Raw genomic sequence first — 12,910 nt, forward strand, 5'->3', positions numbered from 1 at the left:
GCCGAGGCTATGGAAGCCTTTAGGGTATGCCGACTTCGATCTTATTCCGACAGGGTCATAGTCAAAGTGGAAGTTCTCTCCTCCCTTCAGAGAAAGATACCTCCTACCTTGATGGCCCCGTTATTTCACTGGGATCACACTCGCTGAAATCCTTCATTTAGGTCTTCTTCTTCTTCTTTTTTTTCTTTTCCATGGTGTCTTGGCTTTCCATGCCTACAATACTCTCATGGGCTCTTTAGCCGGATCCAAATGCCTTAAGGGCTGATTCTGAGGCCAGAGTGCTATTTAGGACATCTGCCATTCTATGAGTCTGCTGTGTCTCCCCCTTCTGGGTCTTAAAATTTTATCTGTACATTCCCTTAGTATACTTATGTTTCATTTTATATATATTGTTAAATATTTATTTAAAAATCCTATAGATAAATTTAAAAATCCTGTAAATATTTATTGAGTTCTTTGTGTGTTTTAGGTACTATTCCATATGAGGGACCTTTTTTTTTCCTTTTGAATATTTGGTAAACTATTTCCAGTAGCACTCTTGCAGCTCTCCACTGTTCAGTTCCTCAACAAGTTAAGTAGTTATATTTTCATAAATTTTTTTTGACAGGCAGAATTAGACAGTGAGAGAGAGAGAGAAATGTCTTCCTTTTCCGTTGGTTCACCCCCCAAATGGCCGCTACGGCTGGTGCACTGCACCGATCCGAAGCCAGGAGCCAGGTGCTTCTCCTGGTCTCCCATGCGTGTGCAGGGCCCAAGCACTTGGGCTATCCTCCACTGCACTCCCAGGCCACAGCACAGAGCTGGACTTGAAGAGGAGCAACTGGGACAGAATCCAGCACCCTGATTGGACTAGAACCTGGTGTGCCGGCGCCACACAGCGGAGGATTAGCCAAGTGAACCACGGCGCCGGCCCATAAATTATTTTGTTTCTTAGAGAATCACTAGGTACAGTGATACATAGGGTGAGAAAAGGTACTGTTACATGATAATATAGTGCATTATTTAAATATGATTAATGGTAAATTGTCCAAACTTCAGGAACAATAAAAAGCAATTAAGTACGAATCATTAAAAATAATTTAAGATTACAACTATCTAATTTAATATTGAGTTTAATGTTGGTTAAAAATAAACATTCCTGATTAACACCTAAGTCCTGAGTTTTCAATTCTGTGAATATTTCAACAGCATAATGTTTATGTCAGAGTTACCATAATGGTCTATTTGTTGCTCAATTTAAGTCTTTATAGATCTCTTATAGGATGATGGGACAAAATGAGAGAAGTCATTCTAATCTTTTGATGTCTAAGCAGATGGGTAGTTGGGACACCTTTAAAGAATTTCTCTGATTTCACTGACAGGTCTCAGACATAACCCACTAGCCATGGTGATACTTAACTAGAGGCTTTCTTAGCTAGATACAGTGTATCTTGTTTCTTTACATACACACAGTACTCTACTCTATTATTTATTAGCATATAGCATTTTTTTTTAACAACAGGAGATATGTGACTTAGCAGGAGGTAAGTTTTTTAGACTTACCTCCTTATCAGAAGCATTCTGGTCTCTGTTTTAATTAGATTCTGAGCAAAGAAGAACAAATTGTTAAAAACTGAATTGTTTAGAATTGTGAAACTGTAATGTCTGATTTTCTCCAAATTTGATTGTTTTAATGCTTTCCTCTATTTTTATTATATTTTATGAATTCCTAGCTTGACAGTCATACTTGTGACATATGTATTTATGTGCATTTATAAGCTGCCTCTCCATGTTTTTTGTTTGTTTGTTATTACTCTTCTGAATTTTGTCATTCGAGGGTAAATAATACAATGTTGATTATATTCTGGCTACCAAAAAATGCAAGAAAAGAATAGTATCCAGGGGAAGGCATTTGGTGTAGCATTTGGCGGTCCCACATCCAATATCAGGTTACCTGAGTCCCAGTCCTGGTTTTGTTTCCAGTTCCAACTTCCTGCTGATGCATGCTGTGGGCGACAGTGGATGGCTCTAGTACTGGAGTGCCACCCAAGGTGAGAGATTTGGATTTGTTCCCAGCTTCTGGCTTTGTCCTGCTCAGCCCTGGCTGTTGCGGGTGTGTGGGGAGTGTACCAGTGGATGGGAGATCTCCAGTTTACTCTGTTTGCCCCTTTACTTTCTAAACAACAAGAATAAATAATAAATAGTGAAGAAAAATAGAAATTCGAAATAAAGAAATTATATGAGCTGGTTGGAATTAGAAGTTCTAACAAACTTTATTATAAATAATTATATATTTAATTATACTCACATAATTTAGTTAAATTCTGGAAGAATGTATAATATATGTGAATTCATAAATTCTTGAGAAGTGATAATGATTTGAGGATAGCTATCACTGAGAAACTCTTGTAATAAACACAGAAGGAAATAAGATTTTTAGTACTTTTTCCATAATTTGTTTAATCTGGTAAACCTGTCATTCAGTCCATCTTCAAACAGAATAGTTTACCTGTTATTTATGTCAGGATGATGACCATGGTTTTCCTATGAATGAAAGGTTTTCCTTTCTACAAAATGAACAGTGCTTTATTCAGCTCAGTGCCACAAGTTTACCTTCATTGTCTTCTTTCTTTTCTTTTTTTTAAGATAGATTTGGGGCCAGTGCTGTGGTACAGCGGAAAAATGCCCTAGCCTGAAGTGCAGGCATCACATATGGGCGCCGGTTCTAGTCCTGACTGCTCCACTTCCAGTCCAGATCTCTGCTATGGCCTGGGAAAGCAGTGGAGGATGGCCCAAGTCCTTGGGCCCCTGCACCCATGTGGGAGACCCAGAGGAAGCTCCTGGCTCCTGGCTTCAAATCGGTGCAGGTTTGGCTGTTGTGACCTACTGGAGAGTGACCCATCAGATGGAAGACCTCTCTCTCTGCCTCTCCTCTCTATATGTAACTCTGACTTTCAAATAAATAAATCTTTAAAAAATGGATTTATTTACTTGAAAGACAGAGTTACAGAGTGAGGTGGAGATACAGAGGGAGGGAAGGTGGAAAGGAGGGAGAGAGAGAGAGTGAGAGACAGAGATACCTTCCATCTAATGATTCACTACACATATGCAGGAACCCAAGCACTTGGGCCATCCTCCACTGCCTTCCCGGGCCACAGTAGAGAGCTGGACTGGAAGAGGAGCAACCGGGACTAGAACCAAGAGGGCCGGCGCCACAGGCAGAAGATTAGCCCAGTGAGCCGCGGCGCTGGCTCATTAAATTCTTTTACTAACAGGTACAGCACAGTATGTCAACACATAAATGTGGCATAAACTGACCGAATCAGGAGACTACACTCTCCATTTCTTTATCTTTTCTTTGTATTTGACATCCTGACTGCTTGTCTCTTGCAGTTGTTTATATGCTGTATAATCCATTATTGTGAACTGTCACCACCCCTATTGTGCTCTGGACCAGTAGAACTTCTTACTTCTGTTGACAATAAGTAACTTTTAAAATGTTTAATACAATTTAATACAATTTAATACAATTCAATACAATTTAATACAATTCAAGTGGAAACATTTAAAAAAATATAAGGCTGAAGCCCAAGAATGTTCATGTTACTGCTATTTGTACCATCCCCAATTCCCATCAATAACAGCATGGATAAATTGTGGCATGATCTATAGAATAATCCATAATGATTAAAAACTCAACCACACATAATAGCATGTATAAAACATAGAAATAATACTTTTGGTGTCTGTGCTGTGGCGCAGCAGGTTAATGCCCTGACCTGAAGCGCCGGCATCCCATATGGGTACCAGTTCTAGTCCCGGCTGCTCCTCTTGTAATCTAGCTCTCTGGTATGGCCTGGGATAGCAGTGGAGGATGGCCCAAGTCCTTGGGGTCCTGCACCCACATGAGAAACCCAGAAGAAGCTCCTGGTTCCTGGCTTCGGATCTGCGCAGCTCTGGCCATTGCAGCCATCTGGGGAGTGAACCAGTGGATGGAAGACCTTTTCTTTGTCTCTACCTCTCTCTGCAACTCTGTCTTTCAAATAAATAAAATAAACCTTTTTAAAAAATAATACTTTAAAAAATATTTTATTTATTTATTTGAGAGATAGAGCTACAGACAGAAAGATTTTCCATCCATTGGTTCATCTCCAAATGGTCACAAAGACTGGAGACCGGCCGATCTGAATCCAGGAGCTTCTTCCAGTTCACCCATGTAGGTGCAGGGGCCCAGGCACTTGGGCCATTCTCCCCTTCTTTCCCAGGCCGTTGGCAGGGAGCTGGATTGGAAGAGGAGCCACAGGGACACAAACCAGTGCCCTTATGGTATGCCAGGCCACAGGCTGAGGCTTAGTCCTCTAATCAACAGCGCTGGCCTCTAGAAATAATATTATACCCAGCTCTGCTAGATTTAGAAATGTTTTTTTTCTGATTGTTTGCTGATTAGAGAGTTACTGTAACCTTGTAAGTTAATTTTTTCTTGTCTAGTATCAACTGACCGTTAAATGATTATATTTCAAATCATGTCATATAGTTTCTACAGAATAAATTTGTATCAAAGTTCCTAACAGATAGCTTCAAATATAACTATAAAAACTGTAATTGTGTTCATTTTCAAAAATTGATTTTACTTTGTTTATTTTCATTTATTTAAATTTCACAGAGAATATTGCTTAATTTTGTTTTACATATTGGTTTCTTTGAATTACTTTTATTTTTCTCAGGGGGAACAGGATAAAGACCATTTTAGGTTAGGTCGTGGCAGGTTGGTGGTTTATATATGGAATGTGTTTGACAGTGGCCATGGCTGTTCCAGTCTAGGATTACTGTCCATGGAGAAACCCAATAACATGCAAGTATCAGATGTTAACAAACCAAAGCATGGAACATGCAGGTCCGAGGGTGCTCTCACGCTGGTCAGGGTGGACCTTGGCTGGCACTTGGGAAGATGGATGGTAGAGCTTCCTGCACGGACAGAAACTTCCCTCAGGAAGAGCAGTGGCTTGCCGTGCGTGAAACTGTGCAAGCAGTGCTGTGCCCAGTGTTGCCCTGGGAGTCTGCAGTCTTGTACATGCCAGGCACGCGGTGTCTGCAGGGCCAAGTCCAGTTACAGCCTTGGACACTGTGTCTGTATCGAGCTCCTCTGGCAGACACTTCCCACTTGTCACAACTCAGTGCTAGAGTATGTAAGTGCATCCTGCTGATTCCACTGGGAAAAGATGCTGGGAGGCTCTGTGCACCCTCCTCTGGGCTGTGTCGTGTGTCTTTTCTCCTTGCTGGTTTTACCTGCGTGATTCCACTGGGAAAAGACTCTGGGAAGCAGTGTGCACCTCCTCTGGGCTGTGTCGTGTGTCTTCTCTTTCCTGGTTTTATCTTGAATCCTTTTGCTATAATAAATCTTAGCTATGAAGTTTGACTGTATACTGAGTTCTGTTGAGTTGTTGTGAACAACTGAACTTGTAAGTGGTTGTGGGGAACCCCCAGAACACTGTGTAACAAACTCCCAAATGGCAACAGACATTTTATCGTGTGTCAGTCAAGAATTCAGTCGGTTTGAGTGGGTTGTGTGGTGGTTTTCATCCAGTGGTTGGCCTAGACCAGAGCTCTGTGCACGTGTCTGACACTGTGGCGGGGGTGGGTGGGAGAGTTCCCTGGCCTGGGGCTGTGCCTTGCAGGTGACCTCTGCAATGCTAGGGCCTGGAAATGCCAGTTAGGAAATGCTAGTTAGACCACCTGCCTGCCTGTCTCACGCTTCTGGAGTGGCTGTTTCTTCAGTTGTAGCTGTAACTGGAGTAACAGATTCTATGTATTATCATTTTAAAAAACTTTTTTTTTTTTTTTATTTTGACAGGTAGAGTTATAGACAGTGAGAGAGAGAGACAGAGAGAAAGGTCTTCCTTCCGTTGGTTCACTCCCTAAATGGCCACTACAGTTGGCGCTGCGCTGGCCCGAAGCCAGGAGCCAGGTGCTTCTTCCTGGTTTCCCATGCGGGTGCAGGGCCCAAGCACTTGGGCCATCCTCCACTGCATTCCCGGCCACAGCAGAGAGCTGGCCTGGAAGAGGAGCCAGCGGGACTAGGAGGATTAGCCAAGTGAGCCGCGGTGCCGGCCCCCCCACATATTTTATAAAGTTGTTGATTCCTTTCATTTTTCCTGAACCATGTTTTCCAGTTGTTAAGGAATTTTCGTTCTTTGAATAATTCTATGTCCATGTTATTCATAGCTCCTGTGATTTTATTAACATGTGCTGTCCTCTCTTGGCTCTCTCATTTCTGAGAGAATTAATGTTTTTATCATATTCCCCTTAGAGAGTGTCTGTTCTAGTTGTTTTTACCTTAATCTTTTTCAGAGTCATTTTTTTATTTGAAAATGAAAAACCTGACCTACATATAGTGGTACAGGCTCAGATGCACCATAATTCTTTTCCTGAAGCACTATGGAGGCATAAATTCTCTTTGTAGAAATATTATTGCTTTTTGAGACTAGGAATTATTATTAATATGGAAAAATTTCCAACATGTGATTAGAAATGTTTCTTGTTTGCTCACTGGCTTGTAGCTTGTAAGAGTCCTTGGAACCTTCTTCACGAGTATGAAAAACCCTTGAATCTCGTTAGTGGCTATAGCACATTTTAGCTTATAGTTTGATATTTTCATGTTTGAGTTTGTTCAGGACACCTCAGTGAATGTTATGCCATTTGATTTGTGTCTATTTTTCTGTATTACTAAATCATGCTTTTGATATATTAAAGCATTATATAATTTTATTCCTTAAATGAATTTAAGGTGGTTTCAATAGGTATTGTCAATGGTCGATGTCAGAAACAAGAAAGTGAGGGTTGGGGGGAGTTCAGAGGCTTGAAAACAGAACTAGAATGAGGAAGGAGGTTTTTTTTTTTTTAAAAATTTTTTTATTTATTTGAAAAGGCAGAGTTAGGGAAAAACAGAGAGAAAGAGGGAGAGGGAGGTAGAGATCTCCCACCTGTTGGTTCACTCCCCAAATGGCCACAGTGGGAGGGGCTGGGTCAGGCTGAAGCCAGTAACAACAGCCTGGTCTCAAGTAGATGTCAGAGGCCCAAGTACTTGGATCATCTTCTGCTCCTTTCCCAGGCTCTTTAGAAGAGAGCTAAATGGGAAGTGGAAGAACTGGTGTCTCGAACAGGAACTCGTAAGGGTTGCCAAATTTGCAGGCAGCAGCTTAACCTGCTGCACATCATTGGTTCTGGAAGGAGATCTTGTAACTCCAAATCTCACTGCCAACCCTTACCATCCTTATGCCTGTTCAGTCTTAGGAGCACCTATGTTTTCACCCTTGGTCCTGTGATTCGGATTTTTGGTGTTTTTAGTTTTTGTTGTTGATCTTGATCAAGGCAGGCAGGATAGCAGGCACTTCACTTGCATTTGAGTTTGGAATATTTTGATACCCTTAGCTTTGCATTTGCTGAGTTGGGATGAACTAGAACTCTCACAGTCACAATGAGTCTCCTTTTGCTTTTCCTCATTGAAAATGCCCAGTCTACATGAATAAATGTGAATAAATTACAGCCTTAATTTGTTAATTATTATTTTTTATTGTATTTGAAAGGTTAAGGGACACATACATGCATGCACACAGGGAGAGAGAGGTAGAGAGAGAAAGAAAGAGAGAAAAAGACATTCCATCTGCTTGTTTACTCCCTAACAGTTGAGGCTGGTCCAGGCTGAAGCCATGAACCCAGAATTCCAACCACATCTCCTACATGGGTGGCAGAGAACCAAGAACTTGAGCCATATGCTGCCTCCCAGAGTGTACATTAGCAGGTCTGGATTGTAAGTGGAGTAGCCAAGACTTGAACTGGACATTTCTGATAAGAGATATTAGTGCTCCAGGCAGACTTAACCACAGTACCAAACACTTTCCTGCAATTTTACATTGTATTTCTCCCACTGGAACTTGAATTCTGCCTTAAATCACCTGCTCTTAGAAATTGGATCATGAAAGCTCCACTCACAGGCTGGGCTCTTGTTCCAAAGATAGGGTCGTTATGGTATCACTTGTCTTACTTTATCTATTCATCGAATGGACAGACTGTGGCTACTAATAACCCCATCATTGGCACTACAGCACTGTGGTGTGTGGTGTTGGACACTTTTTCTGGGGGTAGCGGCACAGCCTGGGCTCATTCATATGTCCTCTTTTCTTTTCCACATTAGCAAATATTGTAATTGAGAATGTAGTTAGGACTCGTGTGCTCTTTTTATTAGGGTATGCCATTTCCTTAGTGTTTTACTAAGCTGTTAATAAAGTGTAGACTTCCCATGTTTTCTTCTGTGTCTTCTGAACTCTCCCCTTTGAACGACTGAGAATTCAGAATTTCTTCCAAGTACCAGTGTTCCATCTGGAGTTTAGAGAAGTGACTGTCTGTGAGTCAACCCACATAGGTGGTCAGTGAAGGCTGGCTATGAATGATATTTTCTAGGATGAGAATATCGAGTGGAAGAAGGGTATTTAAGATTGGGCCTTTGGGACTGACGCTATGGTGCAGCGGGTTACTGGCCTAAAGTGCTGGCATCCCATGTGGGTGCCAATTCAAGTCCTGGCTGCCCCACTTCCAATCCAGCTCTCTGCTATGGCCTGGGAAAGCAGTGGAGGATGGCCCAAGTCCTTGTGGGAGACCGGAGGAAGCTCCTGGCTCCTGGCTTTGAATCGGCGCAGCTCTGGCCGTTGTGGCCATCTGGGGAGTGAACCATCAGATGGAAGACCTCTCTCTCTGTCTCTAACTCTCTCTGTGACTCTCTTTCATATAAATAAAAAAAAAATTTTTTTTTGACAGTCAGAGTGGACAGTGAGAGAGAGAGACAGAGCGAAGGGTCTTCCTTTTGCCGTTGGTTTACACCCCAATGGCCGCTGCGGCCAGCGCGCTGCGGCTGGCGCACTGTGCTGATCCGAAGCCAGGAGCCAGGTGCTTCTCCTGGTCTCCCTTGCGGGTGCAGGGCCCAAGGACTTGGGCCATCCTCCACTGCACTCCCGGACCTCAGCAGAGAGCTGGCCTGGAAGAGGAGCAACTGGGACAGAATCTGGTGCCCCGACCAGGACTAGAACCCGGGGTGCCGGCACCACAGGTGGAGGATTAGCCTGTTGAGCCGTGGCACCGGCCAAATAAATAAATCTTAAAAAAAAAAAAAAAAAAAAGATTGGGCCTTAAAGGCCTCTAGTATGTATATATATTTATTAAAAATTTATTTATTGAGTTTCGTGCATAGCTGGTAAAGCCGTCTCCTCCAGTGCTGGCTTCCTGTATGGGCACTGGTTTGATCCTGGCTGATCCACTTCCAATCCAGCTCTTTGCTGTGGCCTGGGAAATCAGCAGATAGCCCTAGTGCTTGGGCCCCTGTACCCTTATGGGAGACCTGGAGGAAGCTCTTGGCTTTGGATCTGTGCAGCTCTGGCCTTTGTGGCCATCTGGGGAGTGAACCAGTGGATGGAAGACCTCTCTTTCTCTCTCTCTGCCTCTGCGTTTTTTAACTAAGCTTTTCAAATAATTAAATAAATCTTTAAAAAATTATTTATGTTTTTGAAAGAGCAAGAGAAACAGTAAGAGCAAGTGTGTGCATGCAAGAGTGAAACACCTCCATCTGCTGGTTCACCTCCCAAATGCTTACAATGGTGAACAAGCTGGGCACTCAATCCAGGGGTAACAGGAACTCAGAACTTGAGCCATCACTGCTACCTCCCAGGGTCTGCATTGGCAGGAAGCTGGAGTCAGGAGTGGAACCTGGAATCAAAACCAGGAGTTCCAGTGTGGGATGCTGAATGTCTTAACCACTTGACTAAATTCCCTGATGATGAGGGGAAAAGGGTGAAACCACAAGGAAGACTGAGACTGTGTAGCCAGAGACGTAAAGGGGAAACTAGGGAGTCTTGTATGTGGGAAACAAGGGAAGAGTTGAACACACCAGTGAGATTAGTTAGAATGAGGATTGAATGTATCCATCAGCTTTGGTGACAAGATGGTCATTGTTGCATTGTTGATTTTAGTAAGAGCTGTGTTAGTGGACAGCGGGGATAGAAACTAGGCCTGTGGCTAAGGGAAGGCACATAGAATTGAAGAAATGAATCCAGTTAGTATAGAAACCTATTTTGAGTAGTTTGGGAAGAAGCGTAAGGAGGCAGAAGCTGGATGGAATTGTGAGGTTTGCAGAACGTGTTTTACTTAGTATTTTTTTCTGAACAGGAGAGACTTAATGCGGTAAGAAAACTGATCCGAAGGATTTAACAGAATTAATAGAGTAGCAGAGAGGCAGGGAGTTTGCTCGTAGTTGTATTTCTGAGACAGCAAAGAAGAAGAGTGAAGCTGCTTTGAGCATTGTTTTACAAGGCTTTTTATGTCATATGTTTTTATTTATCTTGGATAAATATTTAAGAGTGGAGTTCCGTGTGTTTTGTTTAACTTTATAAGAAACTGCCAAGCACTTGTCTGAAGTGGTTATACCATTTTGCTTCCCTCATCAGTATGTCGTCAGCACTGTTCTGTATCCTTGCCGACACTTGCCATTCTTTTCCGCTTTAGTCATTTTAATGGAAGTGTAGTGGTATCTCACTGTGTTTTTAATTTGCATTTACATTTCCCCTGTGATTAGTGATGTTGAACATCTTTTCATGGTTTATTTGCCATCTGTATTTCTTTTTTAGTGAAGTGTCCTTTCCTATTTTTGGGGGGTAGGGGTTGTTTATTATTGAGATGCACGTTTTAAATATTTTCTGCAGACAAGTTCTTTGTCAGATTCATGAGTATGTATCACAAATACTTTATCCTAATCTATGTCTTGTCTTTGCATTTTTAGTGTTGATTTTGAAGAGCATAAGGTTTTGGTTCCAGTGAAATCCAGTTTATCTTTTTTTATGGTTTGTGTTTTGACAACATATTTTTATTAGCACTGAGCCAGATTATTTTCTTGACTAAAAGTTTGTAGGTGTTTTTTGGAAGTTTGTTGTCAGGGGAAGTTTGAACTAAAGGCAGTTGTATGTTTATTCAGTCACTAGTAACGTCTTGGTTATTCTGTTTGCTTCTACTGTTCTGTTAGTAGAGTTTATAATGCATCTTATTTAGTAAGTATTAGTAACTTGACCCATTGGGTCTTGCTGGGTTGCAGCCATCTCTGGAGGCATCTCGTTTTGTGAGATGACTGTATAATCAGGTACTGTAAGTTTCAGTGAGCCGTATCATTTACTGATAGTGTTTAAACCTCTAATTGCTTACGTTCTTTTGGAGGAGTATATTACTCAGAGATGTCTTGCATAGTCACAGTTAGAGTAGGCTGTGAGCAGCACTGTATGCACTGTAGTGTTTCTTTCAACAGCTGTCACAGTTGGCAAAGGCAATGCTGGAAAAGTACTGTATTAAATTGGTCCAATGGACACAATTAATTCAGAGAAAAGAGCTGCTTGCATAGCAAGCATCCTTGGCATAGATAGGCAGCTGGTCTGATTATGTACCTCAGTTATAGGTCATGGTGGGAAAACTGCCTCTGTAAAGTGATGTTGACTGCGTAGTAGGAACAGATGGCTAAAAAAAGGCTTGACCTTCTGGTACCTTGCCATACTAATAATGATAGGAGTTTTTTTAAAAAAAAAGAATCAGAATTTTAAAAACAACCTAATGCAAATGAAGGAAATTTATGCAAATTTAGTCAGAGGAGATAACTCATATTTCAGAGCAGCCATTTGGCCTGATGTTAAGAAGCTTGTTAGGATGCCTGCATCCTGTATCAGTTTGCCTGATTTGTTACTGCCCCTGGCTGCTAGAGGCAGTAGTGATGGCTCAAGTTACTGGGTACCTGACACCCACGTGGAGGCTTGGATTGAGTTCCTTGCTCCTGGCTTCAACCCAGCCCTGTTCTGGCTGCTGGAGGCATTTGAGGATTGAGCCACACTCAATGCTCAAATTGAGTGAATGGGTGTGTGCACACATGGACACTCTCTCTACCTCTTAAATACATAGAAACATATTTTGAAGACCTCTTTAATTGCATCTAGAAATTACTAATGAAATCTCATAATTGATAAAATTATTACATGAATATGAAGGCCTGTTTTGGCACTGTAGAATTTCACATTGAGCTCTCCCTGTATTTCTGCTGTGTTCTTTAACCTGCTCTTTAGTGAAATATACACACCTTAGAAAATATGTTTTACCTATCCATTTATTTGACTTTTAATTTTAGAGAATGGATCACATAATTTGGGTACAAAAGTTGTGACATCAGAATTTTATACTTTGTTGATGGCTTTGATTTACATTCTGAGATCTGCATTTTGCCTAAAAGTATGGTCCATCTGGTTTCAGACCTTCATAGAAAGTTAAATGAATTAATTTAAAATTTAAGAACCTTTGAGATTATAAATTGTGAATTACAGAAGGGCACATAAAGTGTTTGGAATTTTCCTGTAGCTGCAGTAATGAAATGTGTGGGACAGGCCCTGTTGCATCATGTTTAGCAGCCCAGGCCTGTTGTCAGACTGCCTGCCTTCATACCTGTCTACAGCTGTTTGCGATTTCCTGTGGCAAATGACCTCTCTGCCCTGTTTCCTCATGTGCCAAATGGTGGTGATAGTAATCAGCATTCACTGGAAGGTTGGCTGTAAGATTCAGATGAGGTAACACACGCAGTGCACTTAGAACAGCTCCTGGCATACATTGAATGCCAGTATTAGTTGTGGATATAAAATAAAAAGGTGTGTAGTTACTTCTGTGGGCTAGCTGAGATGTCCTTGGTAAGTATAAAATTATCATAATGCATAAAATTATTACCAAATAGTAACAAAATAGAGCATTACCTCTGAAATCAGAGAATTTTGAGTTTCAGTGGAAGCTGAATAAAATTTCTCATTCTTTTTTGAAATATTTCTTTTTTTGATTTTGTTTTTTAAATTTTATTTAAGGTATAGACATT

At 41.4% G+C, this 12,910-nt stretch overlaps 1 protein-coding gene across 3 annotated transcripts in view; it reads left to right on the forward strand.

Annotated features, from left to right (window-relative positions):
* Positions 1–12,910, forward strand: part of DTWD2 (DTW domain containing 2) — a 235,031-nt gene that overhangs the window by 178,403 nt on the left and 43,718 nt on the right. Inside the window, exon 7 of one of the 3 annotated variants that reach the window (XM_062189282.1) lies at positions 1,963–2,030. The exons of the other annotated variants lie outside the window; for them this stretch is intronic. Within the exon in view, the coding sequence (XP_062045266.1) occupies positions 1,963–2,030 (68 nt within the window). The remainder of the gene's footprint in view (positions 1–1,962; positions 2,031–12,910) is intronic. 3 annotated transcript variants of the gene reach the window in all.

The sequence above is a fragment of the Lepus europaeus genome, chromosome 4, assembly GCF_033115175.1.
Source record: "Lepus europaeus isolate LE1 chromosome 4, mLepTim1.pri, whole genome shotgun sequence".
NCBI lineage: Eukaryota > Metazoa > Chordata > Mammalia > Lagomorpha > Leporidae > Lepus > Lepus europaeus.